The sequence below is a fragment of the Bos mutus genome, chromosome 18, assembly GCF_027580195.1.
Source record: "Bos mutus isolate GX-2022 chromosome 18, NWIPB_WYAK_1.1, whole genome shotgun sequence".
Lineage (NCBI taxonomy): Eukaryota > Metazoa > Chordata > Mammalia > Artiodactyla > Bovidae > Bos > Bos mutus.
The window spans coordinates 49,257,112-49,273,318 of NC_091634.1; the positions used below are offsets into that span (position 1 = coordinate 49,257,112).

The following is a 16,207-nucleotide window of genomic DNA, read 5'->3' on the forward strand; positions in this document are numbered from 1 at the left end:
GGGTGATGAGAAGTGATGCTGGAATACCTACTCACACAGAGCGACTGGCCTCAGAGGTGAACTCTGCTCATCCCATTAAAGTGACTTTTAGTATCATATAATAAATCCACAAGAAAGAAGATAAGATGTGCAAGAGATTCTGCAAATTTCTGGCAGACCAGAAAGATTAATGGGGGAAGAGGAAACAGTAATCGGAGCACACAGGAGTGGATACAACAAAGGAGGCCTCCAAGCCTATAAAGGCCAGGACTCCAGACCAGGAGAGGGCAAGGGTTGTGCCTGCACATGGAAGTCAGGTCCCGTACGAAGAGCTGTACAAGGGCCCTCCCTAGACCAAGTGGAGCAGCCCCCAATCAAAGGCATCTTCCTTAAGCTGAGAGGCCCAGAGAAAATCTGCCTTCTGGCATTTGAGGTCCCAGCACAACAAAAAGTTCCCCAAAACTCAATAGGAAACCTGCACATTTTCAAAAGTAGTCCCACAGGGGAATTCCCCGGTGGTCCAGAGGTCAGGACACCATGCTTTCACTGCTGTGGGCCCAGGTTCAATCCCTGATTGGGGAACAAAAATTCCATAAGCCACCATGTGGATGCGACCAAAAAAATCAGCCCCCCAAACTCACAAGTTCTCTGCCTGCTTCCTCTGGCCTTAGACAACAACAATTACCAGTATTTGAAGAGTACTTGCCACACAAAGCAAAAAGCCAGCCTTTTTAAAAAGAGGAAAACAGTGACACAATAGGACACAAGAAATCAGAGAACAAAAGGGAACTAAAAAAATCCTTACTAGTATCTTCAAAGTCAGGAGATAATACATTCATCGAACAATACGTTATTATGAAAAAGGAACATTATAAATCCTTAGAAATTAAACTTTGTGGAAATAAAAAATTTTAAAGTAGGATTGGAGGATAAATGTTTCTATCCCAGATACAAGAATAAGATGACACACGAAGAGGATAATGACAGAAGATTCGGAGGATTAATCCAAGATGTCCATCATCAAACTAACAGAAACTCCTAAAACAGAAGAGTAAAAGCAGAGCTGGAGAAGGAAATAGCAATCCACTCCAGTATTCTTGCCCGGAGAGTCCCATGGACAGAGGAGCCTGGCGGGCTACAGTCCATGGGGTCACAAGAGTCGGACACAACTTAGCGACTAAACCACCACAAAAGCAGAGCAGAAGACATTCTCAAGTGACACAAGAGACTTTCAAATTCCAGAGCTGAAGGACAAGTCCCCAGAGTCAGAAAGCAGTCAGAGTAGGACTCTACATTTTGGGGGAATTCCAGAAATGTCCTAACACCAAAGAGGATCCTGAAGAGTTATCCAAAAGGAATAAGGCTACTTGGCAGTAGGTGCTCATTGAAATAAAGGAAGTCAAGATTAAAACATGAGACCTGAACAAACTCAGTTGCATAATAAAAGAAAATGTCAGGATGACACCACTGCTGGTCTAAGGAGTAAACAATCCAGATTAGAAAAAGAACACCACAAGGCTGGGGACGGGGACGGTAAGAGAGTTTAGTGCCATCCTTCAGAATCTAAAACAAGGTAAAGTTGGACTTCCCTAGCAGTCCGGTGGTTGAGACTCCATGCTTCCATTGCAGGGGGTACCGGTTCAATCCCCAGAGACCTAAGATCCCACATGCCTCAGGGAACAGTAAAAAAAAAAATTAATAAAAGGTAGAGTCAACAAGAATAGACAGCGCAAAGAAAAAGAAACGCCATCACCAACAACAGAAAAAAGCAAAAACCCGTATAACAGGGGAAACAGACTACCTGGCTGTGAAGTAATATCTGCTTAGTTATAAACAATCTGAACTAACTGAACATAGTGAATTCAGGGGATAGAGGTGAGATGCGATATGAAAAAGTCAGTCATCCTATCTGTTAACAGCAAGTCAGGAATGTATAAAACCAGGAAAGTGCCAGCTTATTATTTTTAGCTACGAAGAACTTCCTCAAGAAACAGCAAAAAGATAAAGTCTTGGAGGAGTGGAACTGGGAGGTGCGGTGGGGGCTGTTGTTTTAGTTTTCCATTGACACTTGTGGCATTACTTTATTTAAGTATCAAACGTGTGCAATTTTTTCAGAACATGGACTTGGGACAGATCGCGTTCAAACCTGGCCGTGTGTCCCAGGGAAGCCCCTTCCCTCCGTGGGCCGCAGCCACCTCCCTGTCCACCTGACCGGACCGCCGCGATGAAAAGCGCTGGAAACGCTGGCGGGACCGGCCGCAGCACTGGACCCACACACGGCATCCGCTTTCTCAAAATTGGAGCCGCGACAGGACCCGACGTCCCAGGAGAACACGCTTATTTTAATCGCCAAAGAGGGGGAAAGGAGCTTTAAACACACGGAGTTAACGTTACCGGCGGCTCGGAGATTCCGAGCACCGGGCAGGGGTCCCCAGGGCCGCCCCTCACCCGGGCCCGCCGCCCGCCCAGCGAAAACAGCCGCCTCCCGCACTTCCGCCCGCAGCCGCTGTCCCCGCGTCCGCGGCCTCCGGCCTCTCGGGGGGAGCCGCCTAGCCGCCTACCCGCCCGTGGGCTCACGACCCGGAGCGGCTACACCGCAGTAACAGCAGCACGACCCCACCCCGCCCGCCCGCCCGCGGCCGGACGCTGCTCTTGCGGGCCTGGTCCCGGAAGGGAGGCCCGCTCCGCGACCGACCCCGCGCACCGCGACGGCGGGGGCGGCGGGCCGGGGGATGGGCGGCCGGAGCCAAGTGCGGGTGCGCTGAAGCGCGGCGGGCAGGAGGCTTGACAGGGCTAAGACGGGGGTGCACAGGACGGCGGGCCGTTGGGGCCGGTCGCCTTGTCGGGGGGGCGGGGGCGGCGGCGCGGGCGCCGCGGCCGGAGGAGGGCGCAGGGAGGAGGGAGGAGGGGAGATCTCGCTCTCGCTCTCGCCCCGCGGGAAGGGGGAGGTGGAGACGCGACCGGCTGCGGGAGCTGCAATTACCGTGTGGGCTGCGGAATTCTCGTGGTGTTTGTCGGGGAGATGCGATAATGGCGTCCGTCCTCGCGAGAGAAGCCGCCGCTCTGCGCAGGCGCCGCGAGTCCCTCCCCGCGGCCCTCCGCCCTGCACCATCTGCGCAGGCTCACCGGGAGGGGGAACCGGAGACGGGGCGGGGCGCGAGGGCGAGGACTGCCGCTCGGAGTCTCCAGCGCGCGCTGGGCTGGCGCCGACGACCGCCGGGCATGCGCACGGGTCCTGCATCCGCGCCACAGATTGGCCTCCAAACTTCTTACTTTTCTGTCACGCGTTCAGGCGTCTCACTGGCCCCTGAAAAGTCGCGTTGGTGGACCGTTCGAGGAATTTGCATTTTCTTTGCGGTCTAATGAATAGGAATTAGCGCCATAGACGACTACATGTCCCGGAGGGCCCTGCGCAAGCCTCGAGCAGTGCATTCTGGGACTCGTGGTTCCTGCGTCTGCGCGAAGCCTGCTGGTACTTGTGGTCCCATCCCCCCCGACGCGTGCCAGCGCGTGGAATGCTGGGACTTGTAGTTGAGTTGTGCAAGCTCTGGCCACTGCTGCAGTGGGCTTCCCCTGAGTAGCAGGCGAGCACAGGGGTTCCAAGGGTCGTCACAGATTCAAAGACACGCTCCTGGAAAAATACATATTAATTATATGTGATATATATTTTATGTGTAATTGATGTTTGTTCTGTATTGTGATGTTTGTTATGTATCCTTAGAAAAGGCAGAGAGGAACCAGAGATCAAATTGCCAACATTCGTTGGATCATACAAAAAGCAAGAGAATTCCAGAAGAACATCGACTTCTCCTTCATTGTCTATGCTAAAACTTTTGACTGTGTGGATCACAACAAACTGTGGAAAATTCTTATTAAAGAGATGGAAATACCAGACCACCTTACCTGCCTCCTCAGAAACCTATATGCAGATCAAGAAGCAACAGTTAGAACAGGACATGGAACAAAGGGACTGGCTCCAAATTGGGAAAGGAGTGTGGTCAATCCTGTATATTGTTACCCTGCTTATTTAACTTACATGCAGAGTACATCGTGCAAAATGCTGGGCTGGATGAAGCACAAGCTGGAATCAAGATTCCTGGGAGAAATATCAATAACTTCAAACATGTAGGTGACACCACCTTTATGGTAGAAAGGAGAGAGGAACTAAAGAGCCTCTTGATGAAAGTGAAAGAGGAGAGTGAAAAAGCTGGCTTAAAACTCAACATTCAAAAAACGATCATGTCCTCCAGTCCCATCACTTCATGGCAAATAGATGGGGAAACAATCGAAACAGTGACAGATTTTATTTTCTTGGGCTCCAAAATCACTGCAGATGGTGATTTTAGCCATGAAATTGAAAGACACTTGTGCCCTGAAAGAAAAGCTATGACAAACCTAGACAGCATATTGAAAAGCAGAGACATTAATTTGCCAACAAAGGTCTGTCTAGTCAAAGCTATGGTTTTTCCAGTAGTCATGTGTGGATGTGAGAGTTAGATATAAAGAAGGGTGAGCCCTGAAGAGTTGATGCTTTTGAACTTTGGTGTTGGAGAAGACTGTTGAGAGTCCCTCGGACTGCAAGGAGATCAAACCAGTCAATCCTAAAGGAAATCAATCCTGAATATTCATTGGAAGGACTGATATTGAAGCTGAAGCTCCAATACATTGGCCACCTGATGCAAAGTCCTGACTCATTGGAAAAGACCCTGATCCTGGGAAAGATTGAAGGCAGGAAGAGAAGGGGATGACAAGAACGAGATGGTTGGATGGCATCACTAACTTGATGGATGTGAGTTTGAGCAAGCTCCAGGAGATGGTGATGGACAGGGAAGCCTGGTGTGCTGCAGTCCATGGGGTCGCAAAGAGTTGGACGGGACTGAGCCATCGAACAACAATGTATTGTGTATAGAATGTCCATATGTAATAATGAAATGTTATTTATATATGAATATAGACAATATAAATGTGGTTGTATTGTATTTAAAGAGCATAAAAGCGTGTTTGTGGGTACTATGGGAAAAACAGTCCAAAACTATAGACAATTCTCAGGAATGTTATTCCTGCTTACCGGTATTGCTGGGAATACCACTGCTTTTCATTTTTCTTCTTTACACTTGCCTCTGTTTCCTGAGTTGTTTCAGTTCAGTTCAGTCGTTCAGTCGTGTCCAACTCTTTGCGACCCCATGAACCACAGCACACCAGGCCTCCCTGTCCATCAACAACTCCCAGGGTACACCCAAACCCATGTCCATTGAGTCGATGATGCCATCCAACCATCTCATCCTCCGTCACCCCCTTCTCCTCCTGCCCTCAATCTTTCCCAGCATCAGGGTCTTTACCAATGAATCAGCTCTTCGCATCAGGTGGCCAAAGTATTGGAGTTTCAGCTTCAACATCAGTCCTTCCAATGAACACCCAGGACTGATTTCCTTTAGGATGGACTGGTTGGATCTCCTTGCAGTCCAAGGGACTCTCAAGAGTCTTCTCCAACACCACAGTTCAAAAGCATCAGTTCTTCAGTGCTCAGCTTTCCTTATAGTCCAACTCTCACATCCATACATGACCACTGGAAAAACCATAGCCTTGACTAGATGGACCTTTGTTGGCAAAGTAATGTTTACAACGAGCTAAAATTCCTTGGATCCTCCAAACATGAAATGGTGGCGCTATTTTCTTTCAGAAAAGAAACGATTTACTGTGAGTTTCCTGCCCACCTCTCTTTTGCCAATAATAAAACGCTACTCAAGGCAGTAAGCAGCTGTGGAGCCTTGGGCAACCTTGTTGGGGCTCTTCCAGAATTAGCCCTCAGGGGTCTTCTGAGACTGGTCACGAGATTCCCCTGCAGGAAAAGTGCCCTCAAGAAATTGCAAAGAAGGTTACAGCAGGGAAGATCGTGTTATTGAAATGAGATCTGTCCTATTCAGAGGTGAGGAAGAGTCCAAAGAGATTGGAAGGTTGCTCTGCAAGGTTACAGAGCTGGGAAAAAATGAAAGTGGGGTCCTGAATCCACAGTACTTGAATCTGGAGTCCAGGGTCTGCTCACACTGGGGAAAGGGTTTCTGAAGCCAACCACAAAAATCCCAAGAGAGCTGTGCTTTCTGTCCCCACCTCTTCTTCAGTCACAACCAGTCTGAACACTTAACCCTAAAATTCTTGCAAGGATACTTGCATATCTGACTAGAAAGCAGATGAATGTAAGATGATATTTTCCACACTGTTTTAAAATATCACCCTTTCAAGATGCAGCCCCCTTTCAGGTGTGAGCTTGCCTGCTCCTTCCTTTCCAGGCAACTGCTCAGTCATCCTGAGTCACTTTTAAGTGGAACAAAACAGTAATTGTCCTTAGGCTGGAATGCTAGACTTCTCTTGTCTGTTTTTGATGTTTCTGTTTTATTTACTTTTATTTGGGCTTCCTTGATAGTTCAGTTGGTAAAGAATCTGCCTGCAATGCAGGAGATACTGGTTTGATTCCTGGGTCAGGAAGATTCCCTGGAGAAGGGATAGGCTACCCACTCCAGTATTCTTGGGCTTCCCTTGTGCCTCAGCTGGTAAAGAATCCACTTGCAATGTGGGAGACCTGGGTTCGATCCCTGGGTTGGGAAGAACCCCTGGAGAAGGGAAAGGCTACCCCCTCCAGTATTCTGGCCTGGAGAATTCCATGGACTGTATGGTCCTTGGGGTCGCAAAGAGTCAGACAGAGCTGAGCTACTTTTACTTTCACTTGCTGCGCAGGAACTAAGACAAACGAAGGTTTGCAGTATTGACACCTAACTGATGCATCATGGTTTTAAAAAAATCAAATAACTAGAAATCAGCAAAGACCACTGCCTACCAATGAAATTCACTTCCCTACCATAGGGGATCCTTCTCCTTGCCATCAAGCCTTACTAGAATCCGATCCAGGGACACCGTCCCCCCCCCGCCCCGCCCCCGCCATCAGGCTGCCCAGTGGTTAGGACTCCAAACTTTCACTGCCAGGGGCCAGGGTTCAATCCTTGTTTGGGAAACTAAGCTCCCACAAGTCTCTCGGCCAAAAATAAATAAATAAAATAGAAAGAATCCAATCCAAGTTTCCGGAGTTAACTAGGCTGAAGACAGATCGATGGGAGCTTTATAGAAAGAGAGGGAGGTGCACGCTGGCCTGGATGGCCCCAGAGATGGGGGCCCATGTGGATGCACACGTGCCAGGCATTTGCAAATATCTCCCTTGTTTGAAACCGGGCAGGGCCTGCTTCAGGCACACCCTGGAATCCTTAGAAGCAGCCCGTTCCTGAAGATGCACCCATCAGGGAGAAAAGTAAATTGTTTATGAAGCTCTCAGTCACCCAGGAAAAGTCTAGAAGAGAGTATAAAGTCCACAGAGTAGGGCTATGGGAGTAGGCTCGACCTGGGCTTGGAGTCCTCACTCTCCTGTGGCAAGTCAGCTGCCTCCTCTGGGAAATGGCGTTTCAAACCCACAGCTCCCAGGCACGTTAGGAGGATTCCAGGGAAGTGGAGTTTGTCAAGGGTTTAGCGGAGGGTCTATCTCAGGAAACGGGCATATTATTGTGTGTTGAGTTACCTCACTTTGCCAACAAAGGTCCGTCTAGTCAAGGCTATGGTTTTTCCTATGGTCATGTATGGATGTGAGAGTTGGACTGTGAAGAAGGCTGAGCGCCGAAGAATTGATGCTTTTGAACTGTGGTGTTGGAGAAGACTCGAGAGTCCCTTGGACTGCAAGGAGATCCAACCAGTCCATTCGGAAGGAGATCAGCCTTGGGATTTCTTTGGAAGGAATGATGCTAAAGCTGAAACTCCAGTACTTTGGCCACCTCATGCGAAGAGTTGACTCATTAGAAAAGACTCTGATGCTGGGAGGGATTGGGGGCAGGAGGAGAAGGGGACGACAGAGGATGAGATGACTGGATGGCATCACTGACTCGATGGACTGGAGTCTGAGTGAACTCCGGGAGTTGGTGATGGACAGGGAGGCCTGGCGTGCTGCGATTCATGGGGTCGCAGAGTCTGACACGACTGTGCGACTGAACTGAACTGAACTGAGTTACCTCGCCTAGGCCAGGCACATGATTATAATCCCTTTTCATTGTACAGGACGTGAATTTCAGAGAGGTTAAGCAACACTCTTAACTGTAGCGTGGCAGTGCTATTGCTTCAAGGAGGAAGCTTGCAAGCTGTGGCAGGAAAGGTACTTAGAATGTGGGATGTGGAGGTCCCTGTCAAAACTTGCCAAGGGACAAGTTTTGTCTTTGTCCTAAGATAACTCGAAGCCTTTACAAGGTTTTGGGACAAGGGTGGGTATGATGAGATTTGCATTTTCAAAACTCACTCTGGCTAGAGTGTTGGAAAATGAGTTGGGGGTGGGGAAGAGGCGTCCTGAGTGGACTTGGGGAGAGCAGTGGAGGCTGTGGCAGGGGTCCAGGCAAGAAATGATGGAGACTTGGACTAGGGTGGTCACAGTGGTAGAGAGGCAGGGGGCACAGAATCAGAAGATTCCAAGGGGTGATTCAACAGGACACAAGCACAAATCTGACCCTCGGGTGGGCGGGGGTAGGGGGGTGGAGCGCTCGATGCCACCTGGACCTGCAGATGTGAGACTTGATGGATGGCTGTGCTGTTCCAGGAGCCTGCCCGGGGCAGTGCCACCCTGGGGCCCCTTCTGTAGTTCCTCCCCCTCCCCAGACACTGGGAAGAGACCTGGTTTGGGGTGAACTGGGGTCCTGGGAACAGAGCTCAGAGACAATCCAGGGGAGTGGGAAGGAGCAGGATCCAGCATGCCCTGTAGCTCCACCCCCACCTGGCGGGGAATTTCATCCAACCCAGGACCGGCAACTGCTGCGGGTTCTGAGCCATGAAGAAATTTAAGGAAGTATCATCAGTAAAAATTCGCTTAACATAAAATTAACCATTAACGATTCAAAGGTATACAACCCAGTGGCACCAAGTGCATTGAGAGTGGTATGCAACCGTCAGTAACTGGTTCCCGCATGTTTTCATCACCTTTCCCGTTACCTGCCCTCCTTCCCCACTCCTGCCCCAGCTCCTGGCAGCTGTCTGTCTGGATGTTTCCTATGAACGGCATCACACGTATGTGGCCTTTTTTGACTGGTTTCTTCCATTCAGCACAATGTTTTCAAGGTTCATCCTTGTTGTAGCCTGTGTCAGTGCATCACTTCTTTTTTTTTTAATTACTAAACTTTATTTTTTAGGGAAGCTTTCAGTTCACAGCAAAATTGAACAGAAAAGTACAGATTTCCCATATACCCTCTGCCACGTCCCCAACCTCTCCCTGATATCAATACTCCTTCCGGAGCCAGAGTGGTGCATCTGTTACAGTCGATGACTCTGCATAGACATGCCGTCACTGCCCGGAGTCCCGAGTCTACATCAGGACTCACTGTTGGTGTCCTACAATCTATGGATCTGGACAAACATTCAGGGACGTGTATCCCCCTTTATAGTCTCATACAGAGTAGTTTCACTGCCCTAAAAATCCCCTGTGCTCCACCTGTTTCTCCTTCCTCCCCACAATCCCTGACAAGCACTGATCTTGTCACTTTCGCCATAGCTTTGTCTTTTGTGTAACATCATATGGTTAGAATCAGCCTATAGCCTTCTTGGATTGGCTTCTGTCACTTAGAAAAACACATTTAAATTTCCTCATGTCTTTTCCTGACTTGACAATTCTCTTTAACACTGAGTAGTACTCCACTGCCTGGATGTTCCACAATTTATTCATCCTTTCACCCACTGAAGGACATCTTGGTTGTGCCCAAGTTTTAGCAATTATGAATAAAGCTGCAATAAACACCCATAAGTTTTCAGCTCCTATGAGTAAATACCAAGGGGAGCAATTGGTAGCTCATATGAGAAGAGGATGGTTAGTTTTGTGAAAAATCACCAAACCGTCGTCCAAAGCGGCTGCACCATTTTGCGTTCTGCGGTTGTCGTTCAGTCATTCGTTCATGTCCGACTCTTTGCGACCCCGTGGACCACAGCACCCATGCTTCCCTGTCCTTCACCAACTTCCGGAGTTTGCTCAAACTCATGACCATTGAAGTGCAGCTTATTGATTATTTCTTTCATGGATATTGTACCTAAAAAGTCATCATCATCAAGTCCAAGGTCATCTAGATTTTCTCCCGTGTTATCTTCTAGGAATTTTATAGCTTTGAATTTGCATTTAGATCTGTGATCTATTTTTTAAATATATTTTTAATTGGATGATAATTACAATGTTGTGTTGGTTTCTGCCATACAACATGAATCAGCTATGAGTGTACATATATTCCCTCCCTCTTGAACCTCCCTCCCAACCCTCCCACTCCACCCTTTGTGATCCATTTTGAGTTACTTTTTGTGAAGGGTGTGAGGTCTGTGTGTAGACCGACTTCTTTGCTTGTGGACATGTGTCCGGTTGTGTTAGCACCAGTTGTGAAAAGAGGATCTTTGCTTTGTTCCACGGTAGAAATCAATTGACCACAGTTATGGGGGTCTATTTTCGGTCTCTAAAGTCTGTCCCAATGATTGATGTGTCTCTTCTGGCCAATACCATGCTGTGTTGATCACCATAGCTTCATTCCTTTTAATGGCTAAATGACTGCATTTATATCACTTTTGTTTATTCATTCATCCCCTGATGGACCTTTGGGTTATTTCTATCTCTGGTTGTTATGAGTACCGCCCCTCTGAACTCGGATGTACATTTGCGTGGTTTTATGCTTTCATGCCTCTTGGGTGCGTACCTAGGAGTGTGATCACTGGGTCACACCAGGTACAGCTCTCGATTTAACTTGTTGGGGGACCTGCTTCGCCTCCTAAATGACACTCCTCATTGTTTTGAGTGAGCAAATGCTGACTTGCTAATTGAGAGAGGCCCACGTGGAGGGGAACCAACAGTAACCCCCGGGAGCCACAGGGGTGTGCCATCTTGAGAGTGGGTCCTCCAGCCCCAGGTGAACTCCAGGTCTGATGCCTCTTGGAGCAGAGAGAGCCCTTCCCACAGAGCCCGGCCCAGACTACAGGTTTTTGAGCTCAATAAATGATTGTTGTTTTCAGCAACTGTTTGCAGGTGGTCTGCTGGGCAACAGCGCATCATTGGGGTCTAGAGTCTATTCACACCTTTTATTCCAACCAAAGATCTCCTTGGACCCGGTAAGAACCTGAAACAGATGACTGAGCGTCCACCTGTCATACTGCATGCAATGATTGTGCGCCTTATGTGTACGCCTGTGGAAGTGAAGACTAGTCGTGTGGTGGGGCCCAAAGAGATAAAGAGCTCAAGGCCACACATGCGAGCACTGTCTCTGCCTCTTCCTAGCGAGGGGACTTAGTCCTGTCACCACTCTCAGCTGCAGGCACATCATCTGTAAGATGGAGACTAAGGCAGGGCCCTTTGAAATACACAGAAAACAAATTAAACAAGCTTCATAAAAGGGAATTGTTGATGCAATACCTGAAAATTTGGAAATGGACTTTAGGATATAGCAACAGGAATTGCCCAGCTGAAGCAGTGTCATTTTCTCTGCGTGTATCTCTCTCATTCTGTCTCTGTCTCTCCCTCCCCACCCTTCCCATCTCGGGGCTCAATTTTCTCTCCATTCTTGGATCCATTCAGGATCTCACAATGTGTCTGTGAGCTGTTTCATAATGCCCAGGGACAGACAGGGCCTCTCTCCTACAGAGGCAGTCATTTCCAGGGCTGACAGGTACTGGCCAGCTCAGGTTACCTGTGAGCCACTTTCCCTCTGATTGGCCAAGCCTGATATACACCAGGGAGCGGGGAGGAGTCAGCTGGCAGGGGAGGGAGTATCCTAGGGAGAACCCTTAGGTGCTGTTACCAAAGGAGACGTGGCCAGGCATGGGGAAGACATCAAGGCATTTGGCCAAGCACGTGTCTCCCTGGGCTCTGGAGAGACCCAAGGAGCAGCCGAGCTCCAGCTGTGATGTGGACGCTGAGGTTTGTCCAGCAGAGGGAAGGCTCTTTTCTCCCAGCAGCTGTTGAGTCACTCTTTCCAGAAAGAGAGGCTTGAGAGCGTCTCAAGGGTGGAGGAGGATCTGGTTCCCTTGGGCTCCCAGGCAGCCCGGCTTCATTGTTTTCATTTGACTCAAGGCGCAGAGCAGTGAAGCCAGACAGGTGATGACCATCAGGGCAGCACTGTGGTGTGATGTCCCTGTAAACGTGAAATTTCCACTACAAAGCATTCCCTCAGGCGCTGCAGATCCGGAAACAGCGGGATCCATAAAATCGGTAAAAATGCAAGCTGAAAATTGTGGTATAAACAATCCAGAGCAGAAGCAAAAGAAATTACTATGAATAAAACATATTGAAACATCCATGTGTTCTCAAGATTCTGCCCAGTGTGAGTTTTTTCTATTTACTTTTCCTTCTTTTTCTTTTTTTTTCACTAAAATAGAATTAGACAGTGTTGGCTTCCCTGGTGGCGCAGTAGTAAAGAATCTGCCTGCAGTTCAGGAGAACTGGGTTCAATTCCTGGGCTGGGAAGATCCCTTAGGGAAGGGAATGGTGACCCACTCCAGTATTCTTGCCTGGATAATCCCATGGACAGAGGAGCCTGGTGGGTTACAGTCCTTGGGGTCGCAAAGAGTCGGACACGACTGAGCAACTAACACTTTCACTTTTCACTATAGACAGTGTAAGTATCTGCTGGGATCTTAAAGCACTTTGGAGAGCACTTGGTTGCATTTAGGAGCAAATTTGAATTTCTATCATTTAAGAGCTATTTATAAAGAGTAATGCCAAGAAATTTGAGGAGTCTCATAGAAAATTTTTCTCAAAGAAAAATTATTTTCTTTGATCACACACTCATTTCAGCAAAAAGGTCTGGAGTCTGCTCCTCCAATGCATGTGTAATTATGTATGAATTATATCCGTATATCAGGTTCTAATGTACTGTGTCCTCTAAGAAACATATGGAAAAGAGAAATTATAAAAGGTGAGAGAGGAAATAAAAATAGAAACTTCAGTCTTTCTTTCTGCCCTTTGAAAGATGTGATTGGGGAGGCCTAACAAGTCCAAAATCTGATGGGGTGAGCAGAGGAGTGTGGGGTGAGGTCCAAAGGCAGAACTTCTGCTTGCCCAGGGGAATCTGTCTTTGTTCAGTTAAAGCTTCCGACTGATCAGACAAGGCCCACTCATATTGTGGCAGATAATCTACTTCACTCAAAGTCTTACGTGTTAATCACATCCAAGAAGACACCTATCCTGAAATATCTGGAATAACGTTTGACCCAATATCTGGGCACCACAGCTCAATCAAACTGATGCAGAATTCACCATCACAAATCCACATGCTGCTGCTGCTAAGTCGCTTCAGTCGTGTCCGACTCTGTGCGACCCCATAGACGGCAGCCCACCAGCCTCCCCCGTCCCTGGGATTCTCCAGGCAAGAACACTGGAGTGGGTTGCCATTTCCTTCTCCAATGCATGAAAGTGAAAAGTGAAAGTGAAGTCGCTCAGTCGTGTCTGACTCTTAGTGACCCCATGGACTGCAGCCTTCCAGGCTCCTCCATCCATGGGATTTTCCAGGCAAGAGTACTGGAGTGGGATACCATTGCCTACTCGGCAAATCCACATGAGGACTCACCAATTCCTGCAGAGAATTATAGTCCATGAAGCCCACTGATTAATGTTTTATGTGCAAAGGAGATAGCCAAAAATTAGCAGGTGTTGAGTTGAATAAATTGAGACTCTTTGACTCAAAATATAGGTGAATGGATGAAAGTGGGACTTGGCACAATCTCTCAGGTGAGCATCGTGACACATGGATCAACAGCATCAGTGCTTTTCTCCTTTGACCTGTAAATGTCAGACCTAGGAATTCCGCTCAGAGATGTTCAGTGCAGTGTTACAGATAAGACCAAAAAAAAGTGCATCTGGAGGGAAAGAGATTTGATAAATTATGATAAGTGTTTTAATGAAATGCTGTGTTGAAATTCATGACAATTACTTTAAAATTTTTTATTGATGTAGAGTTAATATACAATGTTGTGTTAATTTCTCCTATAGAACACAGTGACTTAGTAATACAAATACATACACTTTTTATATATTTTTCCCATTATGATTTGTGCATGTGTAAGCACATGCTAAGTCACCTCAGTTGTGTCTGACTCTTTGTGATCTTATGGACTGTAGCCCACCAGGTTCCATGGGATATTTCTTGACAATTATTAAGTGACTAGATACATACCTTCTACATAGGATATGGTTATCTCCTGTATTTTATTTTATTTATTTATTACTTGGCCAAACTGTGCAGCTTGGATAATCTTAGTTCCTGGACCAGGGACTGAGCCCATGCTCCCTGCAGTAGAAGTTCAGAGTCCTAACCACTGGTTACTGCCAGGGAAGTCCCATCTCCTGTATTTTAAACAAAAGCAATATACATATGTATAGGCTTATATATATAGAAATTTCCAGAAAGAGGGACAAGAAACTGCTACCAGCAGTTCACTCTGTGAAAGACAGACTTTTCACTTTTGAAGCCCTTAAAATGTCTTCTGTAACATGCATGTATATGGCTTTTACGTATTTTTTTAATGGCAGAGAGTTTAGCTCCTACTATAACAGCAGTTGAATTGATGTCTGAACCAGCCATGAGGATGTCCAGGACAAGCTGAGAGTGAGGATGTCCACAAGGTACTTTCTAAGTGAAGCAGGGCCCTGCCATATGGCTGCAGGGAGCAGGGAGACCCCAGATCCATAGAGACAGCCAGTGAAGTGGTCTACCTACGGTAGGGAGGCTGAAGGTGGCAGGGCAGCTGCGGGTGCTGAGGACATGCCCGGAGGAGCCAAGGGAGCCCTCGGGGTGTCAGCTGATGGATTTGTGATGCCAGGACCTGCTCCTTCAGGGCACAGTCAGGTCCTGCAACTCAGTGGTCAGCACACAGTAACTAAGGGAAGTGGTATCATCTAAGCACTTTCCTTGAATCAATTCATTAAACTCTCATGGCGACATAACAGAGTACCTACTAGTATTTCCCCACTCCACTGAAACAAAAGTCAATGAATGAATGAACGGGTGAATAAATGGATGAACGAAGCCACCCAAAGGTGGGTATGTTTCTAAAATAACTCCACAGGAAAAAAAGCATCTATGTGCGAGAGTTGGTTTTTGTTGCTTGCAACCCAGGCGATCAACTCATGGGCACGTCAGGGAACTGCACAGAAGCTGGAGACCCAAGTATGGGTCCAATCAGCAGTTTTCTTGGGCCCCTGGGAGCACCAAGTGGACTCAGAATTCAGGACCCCCATCCTGTGGGGTTTCCAGGTCAAAGAATCCAGGATTCTAGGATCAGTTATGATAGACTCACTCTCTTGAAGCTTATATGTTTAACCCCGCCCCAAATTTTTACATAACTTTCCATCTGAACCCTGCCATCTCCACTTCACAGTAGGAAGTATCTTGGGGAATAAACTGCTGTATAGTCCAAAGCAGGTTTTATGTTGTCTGGCATCTACAGATACTATAAGTTGTGTAGTTAGGATAACCATCTGACTTATTATCCGAATGTGGACATTTTGGGCATGAAAAGGGGCATGTTAATGTTTATGCTGAGACAAGAGGCAAAAGCTAGAAGTGTCCCAAGCCAAGCAGGGCATCGTACTTTGGGCAGAATGAATTCCTATCAGATCATGCCAGTTTCATGGACGCAGGACAGGCTGCTTCCCAGGGGCCCTGGGCAGAGGGGCCACCTGCTCCCCTGCCTTGTTCACAGGCAGCTTTGGCAGATTCCCATCCTGCCCCTCTGACCCCGCCGCTCCCTGGAGACACACAGCGGGGCTCTGGGCCAGGTCTCGAATGGCCCGAGGCTGGAGGGACCCGCAGCCAGGGTCACACCAAAAAGGGACTTTGCTCTGGTCTGTTTGCTCTGGTCTGCTCCCTGATCTGGCAGCAGGCTCTCCACAAGCTCCCCTCACTCCCTGGCACCCTCACCCCGCTGTTTATCCAGTCAAAGCACAGTCACCCGAGGGGCTGGCCACAGCAAACGTCCCCAGTCCCAGGGCACCCTTCCCTAAGCCAAACCCCACGTCATCCGATAAGTTGGGGCGGGCATGGGTTGAAATTTAACCATCAGTGCTTTGGGTGAGGTTTCACAAAAGAGGTGGGCCACCCCCACCCCACCGCTCGGCTGTCCTGCCAGAAGTGAGGGCAGAGAGTGGGGAAACCCCCCTCTGGTTGTTGGGTCCCCCGGGAACAGAGGCAAG

At 48.1% G+C, this 16,207-nt stretch overlaps 1 protein-coding gene across 7 annotated transcripts in view; it reads right to left on the reverse strand.

Moving 5' to 3' along the window:
- BANP (BTG3 associated nuclear protein) overlaps positions 1 to 3,410 on the reverse strand; it is a 69,283-nt gene extending 65,873 nt beyond the window's left edge. For 2 of the 7 annotated variants that reach the window (XM_070388575.1, XM_070388574.1), the window contains exon 1: positions 2,963 to 3,410. In XM_070388575.1, the coding sequence (XP_070244676.1) occupies positions 2,963 to 3,220 (258 nt within the window). In that variant the 5' untranslated portion in view covers positions 3,221 to 3,410. The remainder of the gene's footprint in view (positions 1 to 2,962) is intronic. The other 5 variants (XM_070388579.1, XM_070388578.1, XM_070388577.1 and 2 more) reach the window with 3 other exon arrangements.
- Between the last annotated feature and the right edge of the window lie 12,797 nt (positions 3,411 to 16,207).